We start from the raw sequence: 20,750 nt of genomic DNA, 5'->3' as shown, positions 1-20,750 counted from the left end.
AGGTCAAATGAAGGACTCATCCATAAATTTATTTTAAGAGTACAAGAGATTTTAAGCTGTGTTATCCTATATATATATACTCAACCCCAAACTATGATATCCTATGTTATTCAGCCTTACATCCCCACTCTCCACCCACAACCCACTGTATCCTCCTTCAGCTCCATAACCCCACCCTAACTAGACACCCTCCTCCAGCACTACATACCCACTCGCATCCTTAGGTGTTACAACACTGATCTCATTCCTCATCCTCTATCAGTGGCACAGCTTTCAGCCAAAATACCCTAACCTCTGAAACTCTCTCTGGAAGCACCTAACCTTAATATAGCCTCCTCAATTGCCTGAAAACACTCACCAACCATGCCTTCACTGTCCTGCCTTAACCTACCCCTCATTGTCCAATTCCCCTTGCAAAGTGCAATAGGGGATTACATTAATAAACATGACAGGTGTTGACATTGGTGACCTCTCCAAGTGCTGTGGGTTTGGCCCCTCCTAATCCCTGTAACCTCCTCCAGTCCTACAATCCTCCAAGATCTCTGCCTCTTGCACATTCCAGATTTTAATCAATCCCAACTTTGGCAGCTGTGCCTTCAGCTGCCTGGGCCTCAAGTTCTGGAATTCCATCCCTAAACCTCTCCACCTCTCCCTTCTTCTTTAAGGAACTCATTAAAACTAAGCTTTTGGTCACCTGTCCTAATATCTCCTTATGTGGCTTGGTGTCAATTTTTTTCTGATAATTCACCGATGAAATATCTTGGGGCTTATTAACTACATTAATAGGGCTATATAAATGTTGGCAAGCTCTCCAGTACTCTGATCTCTGCAGTTTTCGACAGCTGAAAATGTCCAGAAGTACGCCACGGCAGTAAAGTCTGTGATTGAACAATGATAATGCGTGACAGGAAATTGAAATGGAGCTAATCCTTATACAATGATTTACATCATCTGGTTTGTCACCATAAGTCAGAGTTTGGTCAGCATATAAGTCATTTCTCCTTCTTCAGCTTAATGGAAGTATACAAAGTTACAGACAAAAGCTGCTTTATCAATGCAGAGACTGACAGGGGGAGGAGGAGGGAGAAAGAGAGAGCACAAGCGAGTGACCCCTACATTGGGAAGTAGAGACCCAGAGAGAGTGCAACCAAGGCCAGAACAGAGGCTGTGAGGAGAGAGAGGGAAAGAGAAAGAGAGAGAAAGACGGGCTGGGGCAGTGGAAGGGGGGAGAGATGAGGAGAGGGGCCCTGGGGGAAGGAAGACACAGATACATGGGGAGGGGGGGGGGACGACACATGGAGAGGCGGTGCTGGTGAGGTGGGGGTGGAGGGTGCAGGGTGCAGGAAGGAGACAGAGGGAGAAAGTTATTGCCAGAGAGCGAGAGGGTGCAACCACCAGACAGCAAGCTCTAGAGAACAAAAGAGAAGCTAGTCGGAGTCTGAGACAGTGTGCTTAAGGGTGACCATCATGATCTAGAGTGACGGAGAAGGTTTGAGAGTCCGAATGACCTACTCCTCCTCCTCCCATTTCTTACATTTGAGGGCACGCAACCAAGAGAGAGAGAGAGAGGCAGAGAAATCGAAGGGGTGACAAAGAGAGGGAGGGGTAGTGGGTCAACTAAGAGAGGCAGAGAGTGAGAGGCAGAGAGCGAGAGGTGCATGGATAGACAGAAGGGGGCAGAGAGAGAGAGAAGGGGGCAGAGAGAGAGAGAAGGGGGCAGAGAGAGAGAGAAGGGGGCAGAGAGAGAGAGAAGGGGGCAGAGAGAGAGAAGGGGGCAGAGAGAGAGAAGGGGGCAGAGAGAGAGAAGGGGGCAGAGAGAGAGAAGGGGGCAGAGAAAGAGAAGGGGGCAGAGAGAGAGAAGGGGGCAGAGAGAGAGAAGGGGGCAGAGAGAGAGAAGGGGGCAGAGAGAGAGAAGGGGGCAGAGAGAGAGAAGGGGGCAGAGAGAGAGAAGGGGGCAGAGAGAGAGAAGGGGGCAGAGAGAGAGAAGGGGGCAGAGAGAGAAGGGGGGGAGAGAGAGAAGGGGGGGAGAGAGAGAATGGGGGAGAGAGATGGGGGGAGAGAGAGAAGGGGGGGAGAGAGAGAGAAAGGGAGGGGGGGAAGGGGGGGTGAAGAGAGAGAGAGAAAGTCAAAGCAAATTAAGTAAGAGAAACCGTGAGGAAGAAAGCTTGCCGTTCGTTACAGAGGGGTGCAAGAATTATAGAGAAGATATTTGGGGGACTTCAATTGTCCAACTATAGGCTTGGATAATAGTAAAGGGCAGTGAGGGGGCAAGTGTGTGTTCAGGAAAATTTTCTACAGCAGTATGTTTCCAGTCCAATGAGAGGAGAGCCACCGTTAAACCTGGCTCTTGGGAATGAGGTGGGCCATTTGGATCAAGTGCCAGTAGAGGAACATTTAGAGGACAGTGATCATTTTATCATTAGGTTTATGTTAGATTTGGAAAAACACAAGGAGCAATCCAGAGTTGGAATAATTATCTGAGGGAAGCCAACTTCAATGGGGTAAGAATGGATCTGAATCAAATAAACTAGTTTTAAAGGCTGGTCAGCACAGTTTAACTGAACAATTGGCTGCCTTTAAAGAGGAGATAGTTTGGGCACAGTCAAGATATATTTCCATGAAAGGGAAAGGGAGGGGAAACAAATCCAGAGCTCCCCTGGGTGACAAAGGAGATGGAGATTAAGATGGGGGAGAAATTTGCTTATGACAGGTGTCAGGTAGAAAATATAATTGAGAACTAGGCTGAATACTGAAGATTCAAAGGGTTTTTTAAAAATTCTTTTCCATAGTGTGGGTGTCGCTGGCTGGGGCAGCACTTATTGCCCATCCCTAAGTGCACTTGAGGTGGTGGTGGTGAGCTGCCTTCTGGAACCACTGCAGTCCCTGTGGTGTAGGTACACCCACAGTGCCGTTAGGGAGGGAGTTCCAGGGATTTTGACCCAACAACAGTGAAGGAATGGCAGTATAGTTCCAAGTCAGGATGGTGAGAGATTTGGAGCAGAACTTGCAGATGGCAGTGTACCCATGTATCTGCTGCCCTTGCCTTCAAGGTGGTAGAGGTCGCAAATTTGAAAGGCACTGTCAAAGGTGCCTTGGTGAGTTGCTGCAGTGCATATCTTGTAGATGGTACACACGCTGCTGCTATTGTGCACCGGAGGGAGTGAATGTTTAAGGTGGCGGCTGGGATTCCAAACAAATGGGCTGCTTTGTCCTTCGAGCTCCTCGAGTGTTTCGGGAGTTGCACTCATCCAAGCAAATGGAGAGTATTTCATCACACTCCTGACTTGTGCCTTGTAGATGGTTGACAGGCTTTGGGGAGTCAGGAGGTGAGTTACACTCTGCAGAATTCCCAGCCTCTGACCTGCTCTTGCAGCCATAGTATTTATGGCTGGTCCAGTTCAGTTTCTGGTCAGTGGTAACCCCCATGATGTCAATAATGGGGATTCAGCAATGGTAATGCCATTGAATGTTAAGGGTTAGATTCTCTCTTGTTGGAAATGGTCACTGCTTGGCACTTAATTGGCAATTAACATTCACGCCACACATCAGCCCAAGCCTGAATATTGTCCAGCTGTTGCTATGTATGGACACAGCTTGCAAGCATCAGTGAACATCCCCAATTGTGACCTTATGATAGAGAAAAGGTCATTGATGAAGCAGCTGAAGATGGTTAGGCCTAGGACACTGCCCTGAGGAACTCCTGCAGCGATGTCCCAGGACTGAGATGATTGATTTCTCACAATCACAGCCATCTTCCTTTGTGCTAAGTATGACTCCAACTAGAAGAGAATTTTCCCTCCGATTCCCATTGACTCCATTTTTGCTAGAGCTCCTTGATGCCATGAAAGCAAATAAGAGAAGCAAAGAGAGAGTATGAAAAGAGACTGGCAGCTAACATAAAAGCAAATCATTTTCTATAGGCAAATTAATATCACAAGGGTGAAAAGAGGATGAGTATAGCCGATTAGGGACCAAAATGGGGATTTACACGTGGAAGCAGGAGGGCATGCCTGAGGTATTAACTGAATACTTTGCATCTGTCTTTACCAAGGAAGATGCTGCATTATTCATGGTGAAAGTGCAGATAGTTCAGACACTTGGAGGGTTTTAATTTAATAAGGAGGTATTGGATAGGTTATCTGCACTTGAAGTTGACAAGGCACAAGAACTGGATGAGATGCATCCAAGGATACTGAAGGAAGTGAGCAGGGGAATTAAGGCGGCACTGGCCAAAATTTTGCAGTCTTCCTTAAGCTCCAGGATGGTGCCAGAGAACTGGAAAATTGCAAACATTACACCCTTGTTCAAAAAAAATGTGTGCAGAAAGCCCAGCAACTACAGACCAGTTTAACTTTGGTGATCAGGAAACTTCTAGAAACAATAATTCAGGACAAAATACGGATTAATTAATGAAAGCCAGCAAGGATTTGTTAAGGGAAAACCATGGTAAACTGATTTGTTTGAGTTTTTTTGATGAGGTAAGAGAGGGTTGATGAGGGCAATGCTGTTGATGTGGTATACGTGGACTTCTAAAAGGCATTTGATTTGGTGTTGCACAACAGACTTGTGAGCAAAGTTACAGCTCATGGAATAAAAGGGACAGTGACAACATAAGACCATAAGACATAGGGGCAGAAATTAGGCCATTCGGCCCATCGAGTCTGCTCCGTCATTCAATCATGGCTGATAAGTTTCTCAACCCCATTCTCCCGCCTTCTCCCTGTAACCTTTGATCCCCTTACCAATCAAGAACCTATCTATCTCGGTCTTAGATACACTCAGTGAACTGGCCTCCACAGCCTTCTGTGGCAATGAATTCCATAGATTCACCACTCTCTGGCTAAAGAAGTTTCTCCTCATCTCTGTTCTAAAAGGTCTTCCCTTTACTCTGAGGCTGTGCCCTCGGGTCCTAGTCTCTCTTACTAATGGAAACATCTTCCCCACGTCCACTCTATCCAGGCCTCTCAGTATTCTGTAAGTGGATATGAAATTGGCTGAGTGACAGGAAGCAAAATAATAGTTAATGGATGTTTTTGGGACCGGAGGGAGGTTTTTGGTGGAGTTCATCAAGGGTCAATGTTGGGACTCCTGCTCTTCCTGATATATATTAATGACCTAGACCTTGGTGTATTTCGAAATTTGCAGATGATTCAAAATTTGGAAGGATCATGTCGAACTTCAAAAGGACATATGCAGATTAGTGAAATGGGTATACAAATGGCAAATGAAATTTAATGCAGAGAAGTGTGAAGTAATTCATTTTGGTAGGAAGAAAACAAAGACAAAATACAAAATAACGGACACAATTCGAAATTGGGTGCAGGAGCAGAGGAACCTGGGTATAGACATTCATAAATCATTGAACGTGGCAAGACTGATGTAGGGTGCAGTTAATAAAGCATGCAGCATCCTAAACATTATTAATGGGGACATAGAGTACAAAAGAAAGTTATGTTAAACTTGTATAAAACACCGGTTCAGCCTTAACTGGAGTACTACATTCGGATGTGGGCACCACACTTTAGGAAGCATATGAAGGCATTAGAGAAGTTGCAGAAAAGACTCGAGAATGGTTCCAGAGATGAGGGACTTCAGTTATGAAGATAGATTGGGGAGGTTGGGACTGTTATCCTTAAAGAGACAGAGGTATTCAAAATCATGAGGGGTCTGGACACAGTAGATAGGGAGAAACTGTTCCCATTGGTGGAAGAGTCAAGAACCAGAGGGCACAGAATTAAGGTAATTGACAAAAGAAACAATGGCAACATGAGGAAAAACTTTTTCACGCAGCCAGTGGTTAGGATCTGGAATGCACTGAGAGTAGGGTGGAGGCAGGTTCAATTAAGGCACTCAAGAGGGAATTTGTTCCTTTTCAGAAAATAATCCATGTGCAGGGTTACAGAGAGAAGGCATGGGAATGGCACTGGGTGAACTGCTCCCAAAGAGCCAGCACCAGCATGATGGCCTCCTTCTGTGCTGTAACGATTTTGTGTGATTCAGTTCACACTATGAGTGTGATCACAACTTACAGAAAAGATCTCACAAATAGCAATAAGATAAGTGAATGACTGGTTACTTTGTTTTGATGATGTTAGCAGAGGGAGAAATGTTGGCCGGGACCCTGGAGATCTCCAAAGACCCTTGTTTGAATTGTGCTTTAACATTCACCTGAACAGATGGATTGGTTTCAGAACAAAAGAAATAGGAAGCTGGAGTAGGCCATTCAGCCCCACGAGTCTGCCCTGGCATTCAGTAAGGTTATGGCCACTTTCCTGCCTGTCCCACAATGTCAATATGGCAATCACCTTGTTCAAGATAATTGCTAGTTAAACAGGTGATGGGCATTGATTATCCCATCTAAACAGAATAAAAAGACACAGCTGGAACACTTTTTGTGGAAGCTACTTGGAAGTCAGAGTTGTCTTTGAAAATAAACCAGCTTGAACCAAAAAGACCAGCCTGGATTAATTCTTCCACCACATCCTCTTATTGTGAATAACACGCAAAACCCTTAACTCTCTTGTAGATCAAAAATCCGTCACCTCCAATACCATGAGCTCTTATCTTGCATATTAGCCTTTATGTGGCACTTTATCGAATGTCTTCCACAAATCTAAATGCGCTACGTATTTTGGTTCCTCTTTATCCACCCTGCTTGTTACATCCTCAAAGATGTTTAATAAATTTGTCCAACATGTTTTCTCTTTCACAAAATTAAGTTGACTCCGCTTGATTGTAATACCATTTTAGTTACATATACATTAGATATATACTTGAAAAATAAAAATTTACATGGAAAGAGCAGGGGACTGGGACTAATTCAATAACTCTTCCAAGGAGCTTGGACAGAGTCGATTGGGCAAATGTGATCTCTCATTGTGTGAAATAACAATCAGGGAGAGCTCATGGTTTTTCTAACTCTTAAGTGAGAACTCGTGGCAAAGACTCCAAAAACATAAACGCCTGTGGAAATTTATAGTGAAGACTCAGTACAAAGTAAATTTCATGCAGCAACTCAAACTTACCAAAGCAGTTGCCTCTGTGAGGCACAAACATTTTGGAAGCAGAGGCGATGTGAAGCTCTGCTGCAATGAGTGCCTTAATGATGAGGTCCTCGATCTGAGCCATCAAAGCTGCACAGAGAAAGAAGAAACGGAAACAGTCTCCTTCCAAAATCCACACAATGAACCACCTAGTTCCACCAAATATTGCTTTTGCAACACCAGATAAAAACGTGATCTTAAGTGCAAGTTTTGCCTACTTCTAAAGGTGACAAAAAGGTGGAGCATTTTTGTCTTTTGTATTGCTGAAAAAATCGCCAAGCTGTCAAAGCTTTTCGTCTTGCACCCATCAGGACAGTTCACAAGGATACCAATATTAAAGGGAACAACAATTTATACTGCATGAGAAGAGAGTGTTGATTGGTTGGCAAGTTGACTGATTGGTACACGCATTGCCAAGGAGAATGCACCAGGGAATGGTTAACTACCAAACTTTTGTTCAAATTCAAACCAAGCAGGTCGACTCAATTGGTTAAGGCATTGCCATGGGGAAGGAACCAGAGAATGGCCGTTCCCCAAGCTTTTGTTTAGTTGAAAAAGGCGCAATGCGTAGACATGTTCCTTCTGCCTGCAAAGGACAGGGACCTGTGTTTGAATATATGTAGCTTTAACATGCGTAAGTGAGACAATCTGCAAGCCAAATGATAATCCTAAATTGCTTTGCTGTGTAATTATTAGCACATCAGGATTGTTTAGCAATTGTCGTCCAATTCAAAATCACATCTAATGTTAGACACAATATTTTGAGCTTTGTAAACACGGGCTGGTTAAGTATGGTCAGTGCTCTCCCTTTTGTGAACAGCCAAAGGGATGTGCTGCTTGATACGATCTGCCAGTCGCTGGAACTCAGTCTACATGCCTGGCATCACACCAGCATTGAAATTCATATACCACATTACTCATTTGAGTGATCGGCAGAACGTCTTTTTGGCTTGAAGCCAGTATCCTGTTATTGGAGAATGCCACTTGTGCTGGTACTGGATACTCCCAAAAAACCCAAAAGAATTGCCCACCAGCACCACTGCCTGGAAAATTTTATTCTGGAGCCTTTTTGATTGCGCACAGAACTCAAAGGCACGCTACGCAGCATCAGCCGAGTAGATCTGGTGTACACAAAGGCGCTCAACTCCAGTGTGGAAGACGAGTCAATGATTGGATTCTTCAGTCAGCTACTAACCTCAAGTCCCTCAGACAGTCAGTACACAGGGGTTTAACCTGGCTTCCAAATTCAAAGCCTCCCCCGTCTCTAATGGGTGGATAACCCCGTCCTAGGGCTGAAGGACAGGATGGGTGGATCTGGTAAAGGCTCAGATTCAGTCAGTCAAGCAGGAATGGACAGGGAAGGAGGGGGTGGGGAGGGAAGGACAGCCAAAGGATAGAGTTTTAGAAGCGCACCAATAGCAACAGACAACGTAACTGGGCTACACACCCCATAAGAGGCACTACTCACCGGCTGTGTCTGTTCCTTCTTGCTTCAGGTACCGTAGCATAGCGCTCATGCTCCATTTATTCCCGTAATCCTCCACTTCTGGGTCATCGCAGCTGGAAAAGAAAGGAGAGCAACGTGGGACAATTATTGCAGCACACAGATTTGGGGACTATGTTCCCTGTTCAAACTGCAATTTCTCCAGAGTCAGGTGGAAAATAGAACTTGCATTTCTATAGCACCCTTCACAACCACAAGGCATCTCAAAGCAACTTTACAGCCAATTAAGTACTTTATGAATTGTATTAACTCTTGTTACGTAGGGAAATGCAACAATCTGCACACAGTAAGGTCCCACTAACAGAAATGTAATAATTACTAGACCTTCTGCTTTAAAGTGTTGCTCAAGAGATAAATCTTGGCCATTGCTCTTCTTACTCTTCTTCAAATAGCATCATCAGGACTTTTGCATACACTTGAGGGGCCAGGCAGAGCCTCAGTTTAATATCTCATCCAAGAGATGGCACTTCCAACAGTGTAGCACTCCCTCAGTGTTGCACCACAGTCAAGCTGGACTGTGCGTATTTCTGGAGTGGGGCTTGACCACATGATTTTCTAACTCCAAGGTGAGATGCCACACACTGAGCCAGGGCAGATAACTTAATTTCTCCACATTAAGAGTCAGGGATTGGGGAGTGTTGGGTTCACCGGGCACAGCTTTGTTGTTTCTGCAACACATTTTTGTCTAAAACATCTTTCTCTTAGAGATTTTCCTTTTAATTTTCTCTTCTACAGATAGATTCTGTTCCTTTTCTGGAATCATCGAATAATGCAGCACCAGGGGAACCACTGGCTTATTGTGCCAGTTCTTAGGCTTATTGTGCCAGTTCTTAGGCTTATTGTGCCAGTTCTTAGAAAGAGCTATCTAATTAATCCACTTCCCTGCTCCTTCCTGCAGCCCTGTAAACTTTTCCTTTACAAGTCAAGCATTTATAATAAAAGTCAAGCTGCCTGGTTTAAATTTCAAACAATGCTTGGCAGTTAACTGTCAGTCACTGTCATGAAGCTATTAATGTAAATAATGTTACTGGAAAATATTTTTCTTTTAAAATAGAGGTTTAGTCTGTGGGTGTGTCTTTATTGGTTTAAAGCCAGCTAGTCTGGGTGCTTTGATGTGTACTAGTTTTGAGATGTAAACAGAGAGGTAGAAGGCATTTACATTTTTTGAATAGAGCATTCAAGAAGTGGAGTGAAAACTACCACCTAGCTAGCAGATGCCAAGCAATATGTTAATATTACTAATATAATTATGACTATGAAAGGGGTTTTATTCTTAAAAGGTGGAGCTCAAAGAGGCTGGTGATATAATGAGAATTTACATTCAATGGGCGGTGCTAGGTATAACTTCAGCAGTTTTATGTGTAGAACAGAGACAATGAGAGATCAAAAGCAACTGTAAGCCTCCAACTTTCTCCATAGGAACCAAAGTGAAAAGGACCTCATTTTAAATTCGTACAGTGAAAATACTTTGTCCTGTGTCTGGTTAAGTCTAAGGGTTGCCGTTGCCTTAATGGAGATTATTTTGGGAATTTGTTAAAAGTTATGATTGTAGTAATTTGAAGCCTTGTGTATATTGTGTAAATTAATAAAATATTTCATTTAGCTTAATATAAAACCTCTCAAGAACTGGTGGTATGATTCCTGAATTGAGAGTTGCATCTCAAATGTAACTCTTAAAATTATAGGTTATGACAGTTGTTTAAAGTTTCCCTCTGGGATTTTTTTTAAAAATAACTCAGCTTTACCAACAGCATGGTCATAACAATTGGGGGCATGTCCAGGATAAATTATATTTATAATTCCTTGATTGGTTTGAAATTAGTGAATCTTTAAGCTTACAAGTATGAGAGGCACTTTGAATTCAGGATTTGGTGAGGTACTTTAGAAGCGGTGAGACTGCAAAATGGCTTTGGCAATTGCTAAGACTTGTCTGGGAGTAGAAGAAATAACTCTGATTGGGTTGGAGAAAAAAACTAAAGTAAGTTAACAGAGTTGGCAGATAAGTTAAAATTGGGTTACCTGCTGGAGCAAGGAAATCAGAAAAAGTTAAAAGTATAGCATAGCATCTACAGTTGGAGGTGAAACCAGACACTAATGAGTTGCAGCTGGAGGTAGTGAGACTTCAGGTGCAAATGAAAAAGCTTGAGTTAGAAGCAAAGGACAAAGAAATGGCTTTTAAAATGGAATTAGAAATTGCAAAGGTGAAGGAGGAGGAAAGAAAGAGAAAGGAGAGAGAGAGAGAGAGAGAGAGAGAGAGAATTCCAACTGAAAATGTTACAGTTAGAAAAGAGATGCCAGTAGGTGAGTAAGAATTTATCTCTAGGGTAGAACCCCATGAAGATATGTTTAAGTTTGTATAAGCTGTTCCAAAGTTTGAGGAAAAAGATATTGAAGCAATATTTATTTCATTTGAGAAGTTAACTAATCAGATGAAATGGCCAAAGGAAAATTGGACGTTATTATTACAGTCTAAGTTGGTAGGAAGGCACTTGTGGTATATGCTTCGCTATCAGAAGAAATGTCGGTGAATTATGATGTGGAAAAAAACATTTTTAAAGCATATGAGTTGGTTCCTGAAGCATACAGGCAGAAATTTGGGAATATGAGACAACAGCCTGGGCAAACTTATATTGAGTTTGAGAGAGTGAAACAAAGTAATTTTGACCAGTGGATATGGGCGTTAACCCATGCAGCTCTTAGGGAAGTCATTCTTTTGGAAGAATTTAAAGATTCAATCCCTTCAGTAGTGAGAACTCATGTGGAGGAACAGAGAGTTGATTCTGTACGACAAGCAGCAGAGATGGCTGATGATTATGAGTTAGTTCATTGGGCTAAACCTTTTCTTCATCACCCTTTCAAATTGGAAAAGGATAAAAAGTGGGAAGGTGAAAATAAGGTAGGTTGTCAGAGAAGAGAAGTAGCTGGAAGTTTCCAGGAAGTTTTTTTCTCAGAATAAAAAGGAAGGTGCTAAAGGTAGAAGTGACATTCGAAAGTTGAGGTGTTTTCATTATAATAAAGTGAGGCACACAAAGTCAGTGTGTTGGAGATTGCAGGAAAAATCTGTTGGAATTATTGGGGTACAGAAAAGCTCTGGAAGTAAAAGTACAGTGGCTTCTGAGGTTCAGGCACAGGAGAAACTAGTGGTTTGTGTACAGGTGAAACACGGAGAATCAATGAAAGCTGAAGAAGTGGGAATGTGTTCACAGTTTACTCAAGAGAATTCTGGGTAGCAGGTTGCAGAAATGTTTGAAGACTTTGTATATGAAAGAAAAGTCTTTCCATGTGTAGAGGGTGGAGTAGGTAAAGATGTTAAAATCTTAAGAGACACAGGGGCTAGTCAATCCTTAATGTTGTGGGATAGTGATATTTGTTCTTCAAGGAGCAACATACAGGAGGTAATAATAAGTGAGATTCATGGAGATTCTAAATCTATTCCGTTGTGGAAGGTAAATTTAACGAGCAAATGGAAGGCAGGTGAAGTAATAATTGGGAGTGATGGAGAAATTGCCAATTGCAGGGGTTCAGTTTATTCTAGGTAATGATATAGCTGGATCGCAAATGTGGGTGATGCCTATGGTAGTTGATCAGCCTGTAAAAGTGTTTTCAACAGAGGTGTTACAGAAAGAACATTCTGGATTGTTTCTTGATTGTGTTATGATGAGATCAAAGGGCCATAGGGAAGAACAAGAATGTTACAGAAAAATGATTTGCAATTAAAATAGTTCTATCAGAGAGCTTATTCAGAAACAGAAGCAAAATGTATTCCAGTGTGTTATTATCTTCGGGAAGATATTTTGATAAGAAAATGGAGGTCGGATCCTGGTTCAGCAAGTGAAAGCTGGAGGGAGATGCATCAGATTGTTATCCCATAAGAGTAAAGAAATGAAATTCTGAGGATTGCTCATGAAATTCCAATGGGGGGACATTTTGGAATTAGGAAAACACAGGGAAAGATACAGAGGTTTTTTTTTTGGCCAGGCTTGCATAGGGTTGTAGTCAAATTCTGTAGAACCTGTTATACATGTCAAATAACAGGAAGACCACGAGCAGTGATTAGGCCTGCAACTTTAATCCCAATACCAGCATTTGAAGAACCTTTTACCAGGGTCATGATTGATTGTGTAGGACCCCTCCCGAAGACTAAAAGTGGAAATCAGTATTTATTGACAATAATGGATGTGTCTACCAGGTTTCCTGAAATGATACCTTTAGAAAATATTACAACTAAGAAGATTGTGGAGAAGTTAATTAAATTTTTTTACAAGATTTGGTTTACCTAAAGAAATACAATCAGATCAGGGGTCAAATTTCACGTCACAGCTGTTTAAGGAAGTAATGAACAGTTTGGGGATAAAACAGTTTAAGTCAACAGCTTATCATTTGGAATCACAAGAAGCATTGGAAAGGCGGCATCAAACTTTAAAAACTATGTTAAGAGTATACTGTCATGATTATCCACAGGATTGGGATACAAGAATTCTATTTTTGTTATTTGCTATTAGAGTCACTCCTAATGCATCGACTGGTTTTAGCCCTTTTGAATTAGTTCATGGTCATGAGGTAAGAGGACCAGTGCAATTGATTCATCAGAAATTGGTGGGTCAAAATTCAGAAACTACTCTCTTGGGTTACGCATCAAATTTCAAGGAAAGATTGAACAGAGCATGTGAGCTTGCTAGGGAACATTTAAAGATATCACAGCAAATGATGGAAGTGAAAGCAGATAAGAAGGTTAAAATTCACAGTTTTGTTTCTAGAGAGAAAGTACTAGTTTTGTTATCAGTATTAGGTGATTCAATAAATGCAAGATTTAGTGGGCCTTATAGGATTGAAACAAAATCGAGTGAAATAAATTATTTAATAAATGCTCCGGATAGAAGAAAGAAGCAGAGGGTGTGTCATGTAAATATGCTTAAAATGTACTTTGACAAGGAAGGGGAACAAAAAGGTCTTGGTGATGGTGGATGATGAGAAAGAGGTAGAAGTGCAGGGCTCAAACTGATTTTCTACTAATCACATTGGATAATGAGGGGTTGCTTGAAAATTTAAATGAAATATTGAGTTACCTTCCAAGCAAGTGTCAAAGTGATTTGGAAAAGCTATTACAGTCACACAAAACCTATTTGTGGAAATAAGTTGGGAAAGACACTTTAGCTTTACATGATGTATGTATAGAAATATCATCTTCAATAAGGAAACAACCTTATAGATTAAATCCGGCAAAGTTATCAGAAGATAAAAGAAATTGATTTCATGCTTCAAAATTATATCAAGCCTAGTTGCAGTAACTGGAGTTCGCCTATTGTACTTGTAGTGAAACCGGATGGAACACAAAGACTGTGTGTGGATTATCGAAAGGTGAATGCGGTGACAAAAGCGGACTTATATCCCATACCACGGTTGGAAGATTGCATTGCGAAAGTGGGACAATCAAAATTTATCACAAAGATTGACTTGCTAAAAGGATATTGGCAGGTACCGTTATTAGAGAGAGCAAAGGGGAAATCAGCTTTTGTAATGCCAAGCGAACTATACCAGTTTAAAGTCATGCCATTTGGTATGAAGAATACACCTGCAACATTTCAAAGACTGACAAACAAAGTAATTGCAGGTCTGAGCAATTGTGCTGTTTATATTGATGATCTAATCATTTTCAGTCAGATCTGGGAGGAGCAATTACAGCATTGAAAGAATTACTTACTTGATACAAGAAGCTAATTTGGTGACGAACTTGGCTAAAAGTGAATTTGCAAAAGCACAAGTTATGTATCTAGGCCATACCATTGGACATGGTAAGGTGGCTTTGAAATATGCCAAAGTCAAGGATATCGTGGATTTCCCAGTGCCTACAACAAAACGAGAAGTTAAGATTCCTGGGGATGAATGGATTTTTACCAGAAATTCGTACCAAATTTTAGCCAAATGGTTGTTCCACTGACTGAACTATTAGAAAAGAGCAAGAAGTTTCAATGGACACTGGAGTGTCAGAAATCATTCAATAGTTTGAAAACTGCATGAATCACGACACCAGTGTTGGCAGTATCCAATTATGCCAAGCAGTTCAAGTTGGCCGTTGAGTGACGCAAGCGATGTAGGCATTGGGGCTGTACAAGAAGATGCCACTGGAATTGAAAAACCAATAGGGTATTTTTGACGGAAGCTGAATGTACAAAAGAGAAGATATTCAACTATCAAGAAAGAGACTTTGGATTTGCTGTTAGCAGCATTTTGAAATTTATATTGCAAACAATTCATCAGAAACAACTGTTTATACAGGCCATAATCCTTTGAAGTTTTTGGACAAATTTTGTGACAAAAGTGCAAGGCTTTTCAGATGGAGTCTATTATTACAATCATTTAATCTACGTATTATACATATTGCTGGAAGAGAAAATCTGTCTGCAGATGTGTTATCAAAAGTCTGAAGCTTAAAGGAAAATGGGACATTTGAAAAAAAACCTGGACACTGAACTGGAGTAATACCAAGGGCTTGTGTATATACATATGTTGTTAATAAATGCATCTGATAATGTAACAGTGTAATAATTATAGGAGATAGTGTGAGATGGGTTATTAAAATGGAGCCATCTTTTAGAATTATGACGGTTCATATTTCAATAGGGAGGGGGACTGTCATGAAGCTATTAATGTATATATTATTGGAAAATATTTTTCTTTTAAAATAGAGGTTTAGTCTATGGGTGTGTCTTAACTGGATTAAAGCCAGCTAGTCTGGGTGCTTTGATGTGTAATAGTTTTGATATGTAAGAGAGGTAGGATGTATTTGCATTTTTGAATACAGCATTTGAGAAGTGGAGTGAAAACTACCACCTTTCTAGCAGATACCAAGCCATATGTTTATATTACTAATAAATTCACTACTTTGAAAGGGGTTTTATTCTTAAGAGTCAAGTTCAAAGAGGCTGGTGATACAGTGAGAATTTACATTCAATGGGCTATGCTAGGTATAACTCTGCAGTTTTGTGTGTGTAGAGCAGAGGCAACGTAAGATCAAAAGCAGCTGGAAGCCTCCAACTGTCTCCACAGGAACCAAAGTGAAAAGAACCTCATTTGGGGAAGGTGGTGCCATAGTGGTATTGTCACTGCACTGGTAATCCAGAGACCCAGGGTAATGCTCCAGGGATCTGGGTTCAAATCCCACTGTGGCAGTTGGTGGAATTTGAGTTCAATAAAAATCTGGAATTAAAAGTCTAATGATGACCATGAAACCATTGCTGATCGTCGTAAAAACCCATCTGGTTCACTAATCCCTTTTAGGGAAGGAAATCTGCCGTCCTTACCTAGCCTGGTCTACATGTGACTCCAGACCCACAGCAAAGTGGTTGACTCTCAAATGCCTACTTAACAAGGGCAATTAGAGATGGGCAATAAATGCTGGCTTAGCCAGCAACGCCAACATCCCTTGAACGAATTAAAAAAATGTTGAATTTGTAAGGAGAAAATGCTTTGTCCAGTGTCTGGTTAAGTCTACGGGTTGCTTTTGCCTTAATGAAGATTAGTTTGGGAATTTAAAAGTCATGGTTGTAGTAATTTGTAACCATGTGTATGTAGTTCACTTGTGTAAATTAATAAAATGTTTCAGTTAGCTTAATATAAAACCTCTCGAGAACTGGTGGTATGATTCCCGAATTTAGCATTGCATCTCAAACATAACCCTTAAAATTATAGGTTATGACAGTTGTTGTTTAAAGTTATCCTCTGGGATTTTTAAAAACTAACTCAGCTTTACCACTGCAGCGGTCATGACGGTCACCATTAACTGACACATTCTCCATGGCAACACGCCCACCAGAATCCACGTGCCAACCAATCAGCACTCTCTTCTCATACACTTTAAAATTGTTGCTTCCCCTGACATTGGTATTCTTGCGATTGTCCTGATGAGTGCAAGATGAAAAGCTTTGACAAAATGTCTTTTTTCAACAATACTCAAGTTCTGTCCTACCAAACGACTATTAGTTTCTTTATTCTTTCACAGGGTATGGGTGTCACTGGCTTGGCCAGCATTTATTGCCCATGAGAATTTATCCAATTCCCTTTCGAAAATTCCTTTTGAATCTGCTTCTACCTTCCTGTTAGGTTGTGCATTCCACAACACAACAACTAATTGGGTATAAAAGATATTCTTATTTTTCCTCTAGGGCTTTTGCCAATTATCTTAAAACTGTGTCCTCTGGACACTGACCATGATGACATTGCAAAATATAAATATGTCTTTTTTTGTTAGGGCAGAATTTGGGCAAATCATTGGTTTAGGATGTTTTGTTCTCAGATCATAGGTTTAGAAAGTTGGATGAGTATTTAATAACATGGCAGATACAGCACCATTAGATACAGAATAAAGCTCCCTCTACACTGTCCCCATCAAACACTCCCAGGACAGGTACAGCACAGGTTAGATACAGAATAAATCTCCCACTACACTGTCCCCATCAAACACTCACAGGGCAGGTACAGCACGGGGTTAGATACAGAATAAAGCTCCCTCTACACTGTCCCCATCAAACACTCACAGGGCAGGTACAGCACCGTTAGATACAGAATAAAGCTCCCTCTACACTGTCCCCATCAAACACTCACAGGGCAGGTACAGCGCGGGGTTAAACACAGAGTAAAGCTCCCTTGCAATGCCCCATCAAACACTCCCAGGATAGGTACAACACGGTGTTAGATACAGGGTAAAGCTCCTCTTACACTGTCCCCATCAAACACTCCCAGGACAGGTATAGCACGGGGTTAGATGAAGAGTAAAGCTCCCTCTACACTGTCCCCATCAAACACTCCCAGGACAGGTACAGCACAGGGTTAGATACAGAGTAAAGCTCCCTCTACACTGTCCCCATCAAACACTCCCAGGACAGGTATAGCACGGAGTTAGATACAGAGTAAAGCTCCCTTGCAATGCCCCATCAAACACAGGTCAAGCACAGAGTCAGACATTACCTGACATAGTCACAGCTCTTCTTGTTGATACTGTAGTTGGTCAGATGCATGAACTGGTTCTTGATATTCCTTGTTGCACGGTCATACTTCACGGTCGCAAATCTTTTAAGAAGAAAGCAGTGATTAGAGTTATATTCCCAGGCTAGGAAACTGTCAGGAATGCATTTAACTCTCCTCCACCCAGTTCATGGCTCGAAGAGGGCCAAAGTGCAAAGGGCAAAATGAAGTTTTACCAGCGAAGCAAATCCATTCAGCTGCTGGGGATAGTTCAGGAGAAAATTACACACCAATGTTTCCAGTTTCAATCATCCTTCCCAGCTGACTCTGCAGTGGGTTATAGTCTGAAACATAATGGAGGCATTAGCCAGAGCCAATTGTCAGACTCGGACCGCTGCACTGACTGCAAACTGCTAACACAGCACAGGACGGGACCTTAGCCTGTACTGCTCGCTACCAAAGAGAAAGACACCATACCTTATAACTCCCAATGTTACAGGCAGGAGAGAGGCAAACTGAACGCCTTTATCCTCTCACCATCCATCCATAAGCAGAAGTGTTTTCAAATGCTTTAAATGTAGGAGGGTTTCCCCAAACCCTCAGTCCAATTTTTAAAGTTTTCTTTTTATTCGTTCATGGGATGGGGGCATCGCTGGCTAGGCCAGCATTTACTGCCCATCCCTAACTGTCCTTGAAAGCTGAGTGGCTTGTTAGGCCATTTCAGAGGGGCATTTAAGGGTCAACCACATTTCTGTGCGGTCTGGAGTCACACGTAGGCCAGACTAGGTAAGGACGGCAGATTTAATTCCCTAAAAGGGATTGGCGAATCAGGTGGGTTTTTACGACGATCAGCAATGGTTTCATGGTCATCATTAGACTTTTAATTCCAGATTTTTTTTCACTGAATTCAAATTTCAACATCTGCCGTGGTGGGATTTGAACCCAGGTCCCCAGACCATTACCCTGGGTCTCTGAAATACTAATCCAGAGACAATACCACTACACCACTGCAGCAAACTCTCTTTATGATTAAATCAGAAGGTCAGTTCATTGAACTACACTCACACACACAAATATAGAGTAAGGGGGATAGAAAACAGGGGGTTTTACAACTATGGATAATTTAACAGTAAAAGAACCACAGAAATGGATATTAGTTCATATGATTTCTATAGTCCAGAAAGTCAAAATCCAGAGGAGGGTTTGTCCATGGACGAGTTCCCATGGGCTCCTGGCTGAAGACACCAGCGCAGAATTCCTTTAAAGTGAATGGCAATGCAGCGAGATGAGGTTGCTGTCCAAAGGCTTGGTCTGCTTGGCAGGCAATGGTCAGAGGTTTCCAGATAAACAGGCTTTGAGGAGGGCTTGTTGCAGGCAGCTTGGTAAACCTGAAGTCCTGCTGCCAGATGTTTGCAGGTTGGAAACAGAAGCAGAGCAGTCTGCTCATTTGAGTTCTCAACTGTTTATGGAGACTTTAAAATGGTCATTCGAGTCATGTGGCCTCTTTCCTCCTCAAAAGTTCATCAAGGGATGTTTATCTGGCGTCTGGATCTGTTTTTTGTTTGGTGGCTTATAATGTCCCAGCCATTAGCCTCTGAAAGAGTCATTATCCATATTCATGGTCCTGCTCCAGGTAGCTCTCACCTTGGTAGACCCTCGGATTCTGCTAGAGGAATAAGCTTATAAAGATGCGAATGGCATCCATTTCTTTTAATAATTCCTTTTCGAAATGGACCTCAACAATCCCAGGTATGAGATTCCATCAGCAACATGTCAGGGCATGTCTCCAGTGCAATCCATACAATGCCTTAGTGGTCACCTTACAATTCCAGACATCAGGTGATTTATGGCGGCCATCTTTTGGCTCAGCAGAGTTTATTTTTAAATAAGCAAAAATGAATAAAGTTTTATTTACATATGATTTCTTTCATGTCTTAGGGGAATGTCACACTATCTGTAAAACATGGAATCAGCTTTCATATATATATTGATGATGCCCAACTTTACTTCTTTACCACCAACTCTTTTTCTAAAACCTGCTGTCCTGCCTATCCAACATCAGTGTGTGGACCAGCCAAAACTTCGTGGAGCTCAATAATGGTTAGTCTATTTCACCCAAATCAGAAAGCTATCAAAGATGGAGGAGAATGGGCACGTATTCTCAGGAATTTAGAAAATTGAGAGATGATATCATTAAAAAGTATAAAATTCTTAAAAGGCTTATAAGGCTAGATAAAAACAAAAAAACTGCGGATGCTGGAAATCCAAAACAAAAACAGAATTACCTGGAAAAACTCAGCAGGTCTGGCAGCATCGGCGGAGAAGAAAAGAGTTCACGTTTCGAGTCCTCATGAACCTTCGACAGAACGAGGTTCTGTCGAAGGGTCATGAGGACTCGAAACGTCAACTCTTTTCTTCTCTGCCGATGCTATAAGGCTAGATGTTGGGAAGCTGTTTTTCACTGGCTGGAGAGCCTAGGGCATGGAGTCAGAGTCTCGGGATAAGGGCTGATATGAGGAGAAATTTCTTCACTCAGAGGGTTGTGAACTTTTGGAATTCTCTAATCCAAAGGATGCTCACCGACAGCAATAGATTTTTAAGCACAAAAGCAATCGATTGATGTAGGGATAGTGTGGGAAAATACAGCTAATGTAGAAGTTCAGTCCTGATTGTACCGAGTGGCACAGCAGGTTTGGGGAGCCAGGTGGTCTACTGCTATTTCTTCTGTTTTTAAAGCTCAGAAAGCCCAAGGTGCACAATGAGCAGAGCCAGAGGAAATGGAGAACAGGGGAGAAAACCTACAAGAGGCAATACGCAGACTCGTCAAATTCCCTGAGAGCAAACAGCTCTGGGAGATGCTAACTGCACAGCACACACAACATTTCTCATTGCAGGTAGCAGCCCACAGTGCCCTGGCCTGGACAGTGCTGATAGTCTGCACAGCGCCACTTCAGGCAGCACTATGGCAATTTCCCCCCTCAGAAATCCAGGGTGGACACAGAGCGGATACAGGAGAACAGAAATCCAGGGTGGACACAGAGCGGATACAGGGGAACAGAAATCCAGGGTGGACACAGCGCGGATACAGAATAGAAATCCAGGGCAAACACAGAGCAGATACAGGAGAACAGAAATCCAGGGCAAACACAGAGCAGATACAGGAGAACAGAAATCCAGGGTGGACATAGAGCGGATACAGGAGAACAGAAACCCAGGGCAGACACAGAGCAGATACAGGAGAA

General features: G+C 42.0%; 1 protein-coding gene across 1 annotated transcript in view; it reads right to left on the bottom strand.

Moving 5' to 3' along the window:
* The window catches only part of LOC121292386 (tubulin polyglutamylase TTLL5-like), a 266,383-nt gene that overhangs the window by 199,113 nt on the left and 46,520 nt on the right, over nucleotides 1–20,750 (bottom strand). Inside the window, exons 10-12 of the mRNA XM_041214236.1 lie at nucleotides 17,512–17,613; nucleotides 8,512–8,603; nucleotides 7,026–7,133 (exon numbers count right to left, since the gene is read on the bottom strand). Of these exons, the coding sequence (XP_041070170.1) occupies nucleotides 7,026–7,133; nucleotides 8,512–8,603; nucleotides 17,512–17,613 (302 nt within the window). The remainder of the gene's footprint in view (nucleotides 1–7,025; nucleotides 7,134–8,511; nucleotides 8,604–17,511; nucleotides 17,614–20,750) is intronic.

This window comes from Carcharodon carcharias, chromosome 20 (genome assembly GCF_017639515.1).
Source record: "Carcharodon carcharias isolate sCarCar2 chromosome 20, sCarCar2.pri, whole genome shotgun sequence".
In the NCBI taxonomy this organism is placed as follows: domain Eukaryota; kingdom Metazoa; phylum Chordata; class Chondrichthyes; order Lamniformes; family Lamnidae; genus Carcharodon; species Carcharodon carcharias.
Note: the sequence above shows the minus strand (reverse complement) of the source record. Positions and strands in the feature narration are given on the sequence as shown.